Below are 7,871 nucleotides of genomic sequence, written 5' to 3'. Positions count from 1 at the left end.
AAGTGTCCCTCCCCCGTCGGGAGATCAAACCAGTACCAACACCCCCCGCCCCCGGGGGTTTCTTCTTTGTGTGTGTCTGTTCCTATACACACCGGGAGGTCAGAGGACAACTTGCAAGGGTCAGCTCTCTCCTTTCAGCACGTGGGGCCCAGAGATCACACTCGGGTCATCAGTTTCGGCAGCAGTTTTTACTTGTAGCCCCCCCCCCCCCTCAGGTTTTAAAAAGTAATTTCACGACTGGAGAAGAATTCACTCTTAACCACCAAGACCTCTTTGTTCCCAACACTCACATACTCCAGTTCCAGGTGATTTGATGCCTCTGTGAACACCTGCACTCTACACACGCCTGAACTTGGACAATTTTAAATAAGTTGTTTTTTAAGTAATGTTTTAGTGAGGCATGGTAGCGTGTACCTTCAATCCCAGCACTTGGAAGGCAGAGGCAGGCAGATCTCTGTGTCCCAGACCAGTCAGAGTTACATATAGTAAGACAAAAGTTTAAAATTTTTTTTTAAAATTTAGTTGCTGGTGGTGGCGCATGCCTTTTATCCCAGCACTTGGGAGCAGAGGTTGAAGGATCTCTGTGAGTCCGAGACCAGCCTGGTTCTACAGAACAAGTTCCAGGACAGGCTCCAAAGCTACACAGAAAAACTGTCTCAAAAAATCAAAACCAAAAAAAATTTAATATGTCCGTTGTCAATTTCATATTTTTACATTTTGATCATTCTAGCTTATTTCCTTATTACTCCCTTCTTTATTTTTTAAACATTTATTGTGTGTGAGCATGTGGAGTTCAGAAAACGTGTGGAAATCAGTTCTTTCCTTCTACCATGTGGATGCTGGGACTCAAACACAAGTCTTCAGGCTTGGGGGCAAGAGCCTTTATCTGCTGAGCCACCCTGCCAAACTCCTGGTAGGCTGCAGTTTTGCAGCCTGGGCTACAGAACCTAGGAGAAGCCAGCAAAAAAGGGCATGTGGTGCACACCTTCAATCCTACCACTCTAGAGGTTCTAGAGTATTCCAGACCAATCAAGGTTGCATGCACAGTGAGACCCAGTCTCAACACCCCCCATACGTCAAAACAACAAAAACCAAATAACTAAATCTCACACCACTAAATTGTCTCATGCACAAAATTCTTCAAGACTGTGTATTTTGTATACTATGTTCAAAGACAGAAAAATTCATATAAAATGACCTCAGGCTATATGCATAGGTACAAAAAAAAGAAATGAAATGTATGCAAACCTGTGACATCACTGCAATATCTCATTACATATCACAGAATCAGTGTTGCCCAAATCCAGAAAAATTCCAAATCCAAAACGGTTCTAAACACTTGAGACAAGGCACGTTCACTCTATATGCATCTCCCTCAGTCAGGAACACAGGTAGAATAAATGTGTCAACTGGACTATGAGTGTTATATGATTTATCAGTGGGTAAAGACACCTACAGCCAAGTCTCACAACCTGAGAGATCCAAACCCCCCAGGATCCACATGTTAGAAGGACAGAGACAATTCTTCAAGCTGTTCTCTACACGTGTGCATACACAACACATATTGTAACACACACACATCATTAAAAAAACAGAAGCATCTCATTTCCCCCACGAGCAGTTTCGTGCTGTGCCTTCTTCACAGGGCAGAATCGAAAGGTGTCCCTGTGGTGAACAGCATGCACAACAGACACACTGACTCCACTTCATGACTGACACTTGCTTTATTCTACATGCCAGCTCCAGGAATTCCTGGTAGCCTTTCAGTATCCATGGTAACAGAAGTTGCTTCTCTCCAGTGTGTGCACAGGTTCTCCAAGAGGTCCACCTAGACTCTCAGATGACGAAGCTCTACAGAATCTGCACCAGGGCCCTCCCACCACACCAGGTCTGCTGGCACTTTGCCCTGGCATTGTCTGGTATTTGGTGTCCTTAAGCCAGGAATACCAAGCAGGCTTATGACATGTGCCATATGCTTGGAGCCCCAGGCGCCATCATTGAAAACTGGATTGATTAGCAATGTCTGCAATGGCAACCACCAGGTGGATTGAGGGGCAGGGTATGTGCTGGAGACCTGTGTCCCATCCTTGCTTCAGGTGGCTGTTGCTCAATGTAGGCTGTGTGGTCTGATGTCCAGGTGGCCCAAAAGCAGCAGCACTGTGGAAACTTGTGTGGTGGGCCACAGGTAGGAGCTTCCTGTCCTGGCATTATGGTGCAGATGAAGACAGATGCCACAATCAGGGTGGGAAGGGTACCCTCCTTTCATGGGCCTAACCCAGAAAAGACCCGAGCCTGTCAAAGCACAATGTTGCAGTCCAAATATAAAAGGGTACACCCGGTGAAAGGACAGCCTGACTTTAATCAAGTTTCAGAAAAGTCTGGTTTCAGCAGATATACCAGGCAGGTGTAGGGCATTCTAGAAAACACCGAGGTGAGCAAAACAGCCAGCCTGACCTGTCTTTTGCACTGGGGCAAGTTACTTGGTCCAGCTGACTTTAGGAATGTCATAGTGCTCGGTGAGTGTGTCCAGGTGTCGGTTGAAGTCCTGTGAAAGAGAGGCCACATCAGCGTGAACCAGGTAGGCAGTGCCCCCATCTGTGCCCAGCCCGTCTCACACACTCCACCACAGGTCTCGAATCACCCCAAATGAGCCTGGGGAAGCACCACGCCTGAGGGTATGCTCCAACTGTTCAAGCCGCACTGTCCTGGGCTCTGGGCTCCCCCATGGCTCAGGCTCCCCACAGGTGCAGGGCTCACCTCCACTCTCTGCTTATGGGTTTTGGACGCCTTCTTTAGGATTCTTTCCATTTGCTGGAGAGAGAAGAGACTGGGATGAGTTCCCATGCCCAACACAGTCTATAGCTGTCTCTCTCCTGCCACCTCACTCAGGAGGGGCCCCTGTTTAGTCTCCCTGCAACCCCAGCATCCCTTATAGGCAGATCCTGCCAGAAGTTGGGCACTGGCTTTGTTTTGCCTTGGGCCATGGTGAAACACTGGGCTGGAAGGAAGGAAACGAAGAAGCAAAGAACATGGAGCAAGAGGCCCTAGGGAAGAGGAACTGAGGGGACAGGACCCAAATGAATGTTCAGTGTCCCACTTTTCATTTCTGTTACCAAAACAAAATACCCAGGCAAAAAAGTAAACTTGGGGGACAAAGTTATTTGGCTTGCTATTTCAGGTCACAGGCCACCATGGGGGGAAAGGGAAGGCAGTCTTAGGGCCACAAGTCAGGCAAGCGCATAGAGAAATGGATAGGAGCAAGCTTCACGCTCAGTTTTCTCTGCTCTTACAGTTCAAAACTCAAACCCTGGCGCTAAAGAGCTTCAGTTCAGTGGTGAAGAGCACCTGCTCTCTTTCAGAGTCAGCACCAAGATGGCGGCCCGCAATTTTCTCTCAGTCCAGGATCAGGGATCCTCCACCCTTTTCAGTCTCCTCTGGCAGCATGACACTTGTACACATAAACACAGACGTCTCACACCAGAGACTGGTGCTGTGCACGTTGGCAAGGATGGCCGGTCTTCCCATCCCAGTGCAAATCAAGACAGTCCTTCACTGAGACTCCTTCCACCATCCTAGCTTGTGTTAAGATGTCATTAGGGAGCTCAGAGAGCCACAAGACCATAGCCAGTCAGCCCACGTCGTCATTCAGTTGTAGATGCTAAACAGTGACTCCATTCAGGTACAGGCTAGACCAGAGAACACGATTGACGAGGAGAGACAGAGAGCATGGGGCTAGCAAGACAGCAAAGGGGCAGGCTGTGCCAAGTCCCACGGCACAGCGGAGAGACCACACATCTCAGGAACTGTGGCCAGCTGGAGGAGTCAACACATAATCAAAGCCCTTCACTAGATGGAGACGGTGCCCTCCTGGGTTTGCCCGGCACATGGGTATCACATATAACACTGCACCCCACAAGTCCAAATACTTCAGGTTATTTTCAAAAACAGAAAAGAAAGACCTATTCTGGGTGTGGTGGGTATACGGGAGGCCTGAAGCAGGAGGATCAGAGGATCCCATTTCAAACATGAGGACCAGGGCCAGAAAACGGCTTAGAGAGCAAAGGCGCCTGGAGTTCAATCCCTGGGACCTACATGGTGGGAGGGAGAACCAACTCCTCTATTGTCTTCTGATTGTCTTGAGCACACAAAAGAGGTTTTTAGAAACATGAAGATGGAGACAGTGTTTAAATGTTCAGTGGACACTCAGTTAAAAGCACTGGCAGGTTTTCCATAGGACCAGTTCAGTTCCAAGCACCCACACAGCAGCTCAGAATCATCTATAATTCCAGCCCTGGGGGACCTGCTGCCCTCTTCTGGCCTCCTTGGGCACTGCACTGACAAAAACCAATACAAGCAAAAGACCAATACATACTATATATATTTGCTGGGGTTTTGCTTGTGTGTTTTTTAAGTGAAGATGAGGACCAGACTGCGGAACTGGGAACAAGGCAGAAGACGCAGAGCCCGGGCCCCTCCATCTGCTGCCCCCCTTATCTGCAGCTGACCCCACTCCACCCAAAGGGGCCGCCTAGCAATCTGGGCATCACCTTGGTCCACGTCCTCCCACCTCACCTCTCATCACAGTCACCTCTCTTCCACGCAAACAGAACAGGTTGCAATTTGAATACAAGCTCCTTGCCCTGAGGGCTAGTCCTCTTCTGTTCTTTGTTTATTTTGGTTTTTTGAGACAGGGTTTCTCTGTGTAGCCCTGGCTGTCCTGGAACTTGCTCTATAGATCAGGCTAGCCTTGAACTCATTGAGCTTCATCTGCTTCTGCCTCCAGAGTGCCATGATTAAAGGTGTGGGCACCGCCACTCAGCCCGTTCTTTTTTGTTCCGTCTTCATGCAGAGACTCTCCTGCACCTGGTCAGCATCCCTCCTACCCCATCTCACCCGTGTCTGTCTGTCCGGCGTCTGTCCTGCTCCTATCCCCCATTTCTTGTCCTCAGGCCAAAATACTGAATGAGGACCCAAGTCTGAATACACAGTTTCGGGCTGAAGAATAAGAAGCAGATTGTGGCTGGTGAGATGGCTCAGTGGGTAAAGTTGCTGGCCGCCAAGCTGGACAACCTGAGTTTGATCCTGGGACCCACACAAGAAAAGAGTGACCTGCCTCCCACAAGTTGTCCTCCGACCTCCATGAACATACTATGGCACTCGAGTACATACATTGGTAACAATAAATAAGTCTTAAAAATGTGGTGGTATAACTGGATTCTATTACAGAGAATGTGGGGATCGACTAACGATGTCTGAGGTAGATGTATCCGAAGGGAGTGCACACATGTCCTCCAAAAGCCACCACTTTTGCTCTCTGAACTAAGGGTCTCATCCTGCAGCCTACACTGGCTGGAACTCATAACGCCCACCACTCCTGGCTCCAAGATACTTTCTATTCCCCATCCCACCGCTGCCTTCGTCCCCACAAAGGATCTAAATAGCCATCCTTCCTTCCTCCCCAGGCCAACCATCACCCTTGGCTGCACCAGCTGCTCACCCTCAGTTCTCACCACTCCCCCGCAAGAGTGACTTCAGCCATCCTCTAAGTGGATGAAAACCGGCTATTCCTCTCGGAATCGGCAGACAGTGCCAGTCCCGGGCCTACCCTGCAGCCCCATGCGCACAGAAATTAGACCCGAGTGATGCGTGCATTTTGTTCAGAGCCAGTGCACAAGACACCAGGCTGGTGATGCTCAGCCTCAGCCTGATACATGGGAGAAAACCATCTCTTTCTCTGTAGAAGTAAGTGTACCAGTTGCCCTGGTTTCTTCTCACTCTGTGCTACAGAGGGAGTCCAAACACCTTCAGAGCCTCATCTGAGGAGAGAGGGACTGCCTTCAGAGAAGAACAACAGACCTGGCAGGGTATGGCTGGGCTGAGGTAGGCACTGGGTCCCGGGGAATCCTACATGGCAAAGCAGGAGCCACACACCTAGGCTTATTTTCCGTCTAAGCCTACACTGTCTTACTGAGTGTCTAAGCTGAGCCTGTCTTACTGGCCTCTCCTCTCTCTCACGATCTCTAATGTTTAAAGACAGGGTGTTGGGTGCTGTCATCCCAATAGGCACGTCTGAGGTCATCCTTGTCTACAAGATGAGTCTGAGGACAGCCTGGGCTAGAGACAAATGGTGCCTCAAAAACACCCAAAATAACTAGTGTGGCCCCGTGGGCCACAGCATTCCTTTCAGGAACCAGCTGAGGCACGAGTTCAAGGCCACCTCACTACCTCCAAACAACTACAAAGCCCATTTGAAGATAGAAAGCAAGTTGTTATGGAAGCAGACTTTGTGGTACCCTAAGAGCAATGAACGTGGTTAACAGCAGGCGTAAAGTGGTGACACTTGCCTGTCATCCTAGTACACAGGAAAGCTAGGTTAGGCAGGGCCACAAGTCCAGGATACAGGGAGAGATGGGGAAAAGACCTGGGCTACACGGGGAGTTGGGGAAGGACCTGGGCTACACAGAGAGTTGGGGAAGGCCTGGGCTACACAGAGAGTTGGGGAAGACCTGGGCTACACGGGGGTTTGGGGAAGGCCTGGGCTGCACCGAGAGTTGGGGAAGACCTGGGCTACACAGGGGGTTGGGGAAGGCCTGGGCTACACAGAGAGTTGGGGAAGACCTGGGCTACACGGGGGTTGGGGAAGGCCTGGGCTACACAGGGAGTTGAGGAAGACCTGGGCTACACAGAGAGTTGGGGAAGACCTGGGCTACACGGGGGTTTGGGGAAGGCCTGGGCTGCACCGAGAGTTGGGGAAGACCTGGGCTACACAGGGGGTTGGGGAAGGCCTGGGCTACACAGAGAGTTGGGGAAGACCTGGGCTACACAGGGAGTTGGGGAAGGCCTGGGCTACACGGGGGTTTGGGGAAGGCCTGGGCTACACGGGGGTTTGGGGAAGGCCTGGGCTGCACCGAGAGTTGGGGAAGACCTGGGCTACACAGAGAGTTGGGGAAGACCTGGGCTACACAGAGAGTTGGGGAAGACCTGGGCTACACGGGGGTTTGGGGAAGGCCTGGGCTGCACCGAGAGTTGGGGAAGGCCTGGGCTACACAGGGAGTTGGGGAAGACCTGGGCTGCACAGGGAGTTGGGGAAGGCCTGGGCTACACGGGGAGTTGGGGAAGGCCTGGGCTACACAGAGAGTTGGGGAAGGCCTGGGCTACACGGGGAGTTGGGGAAGGCCTGGGCTACATGGCGACTCCGGGGGCCGCCCGCCCTCCGCGGTCCCCGCCGCCGGCCTCACCCGTTTCTCCTGCATCTTCTCGAAGGCCGCCTGCGCCGGCGTGCGCTTGTCCAGGCAGCGCCTCTTCTCCTCCTCGCTCTTCTTACTCGTCCCCATGGCCTCCAGCAGCTTGGCCTTGTCTTTGTCCTTTTTCTTCTTCTTCCTGGGGGAGAAGGGGCCGGTAAGTGGCCGGAACCCGGGGTCGGCCCTCGGGGACAGACCGCGGGCTCCCGGGCCTCACCGCTTCGTCACGCCCAGCTCCGCGACGCCTTTCAGCTTCAGGGGGCCCTTCTGGACCTGCTCGTACGCCTCCATGGGACTCGCCCGCCGCGCGCGAAACCTCCGCACACTTCCTGTTTGTAAACGGTATTTCCGCCCGACGCCCGCCTCGCTTTCTTCTGATTGGTCGAGTAGGCGAGACGTAAGCGTACTTAGGTCTTATAGCTCCGGCATACTTCCGGTCTCACACCCGCTCACACCTTGCATAAAGCCGTGCGGTGTGTTTGAGGGTCGACTTCCGGCTTTGTGGGCATCCTCTTTAGCTTTGTGGAATTTGAAGTCTTAATTACTATATTTTTTTCTAATTAAGAATTTACATTTAAAGCCAGGTGATGTTAGTGCACTCCTTTTTTGTTGTTGTTTTGTTTTTTGTTT

The 7,871-nt window shown here is 51.5% G+C and overlaps 1 protein-coding gene across 2 annotated transcripts; it reads right to left on the bottom strand.

Moving 5' to 3' along the window:
- Positions 1-2,339: 2,339 nt before the first annotated feature.
- On the bottom strand, positions 2,340-7,610 carry Fam32a (family with sequence similarity 32 member A). Of its 2 annotated transcripts, none has more exons than XR_012911876.1 (4): positions 7,459-7,610; positions 6,814-7,380; positions 2,758-6,618; positions 2,340-2,545 (listed from the first exon to the last, which is right to left on the bottom strand). XR_012911876.1 is itself a non-coding variant. In XM_075986967.1 (4 exons), the coding sequence occupies exons 1-4, from the start codon at positions 7,530-7,532 to the stop codon at positions 2,477-2,479; spliced, it is 339 nt and encodes a 112-aa protein (XP_075843082.1). In that variant the 5' UTR covers positions 7,533-7,547; the 3' UTR covers positions 2,340-2,476. The 2 variants fall into 2 exon arrangements, 1 of the variants encoding a protein (XP_075843082.1); XM_075986967.1 differs by having other exon boundaries at positions 2,758-2,811; positions 7,239-7,380; positions 7,459-7,547.
- Between the last annotated feature and the right edge of the window lie 261 nt (positions 7,611-7,871).

The sequence above is a fragment of the Microtus pennsylvanicus genome, chromosome 9 (assembly GCF_037038515.1).
Source record: "Microtus pennsylvanicus isolate mMicPen1 chromosome 9, mMicPen1.hap1, whole genome shotgun sequence".
NCBI lineage: Eukaryota > Metazoa > Chordata > Mammalia > Rodentia > Cricetidae > Microtus > Microtus pennsylvanicus.
Note: the sequence above shows the minus strand (reverse complement) of the source record. Positions and strands in the feature narration are given on the sequence as shown.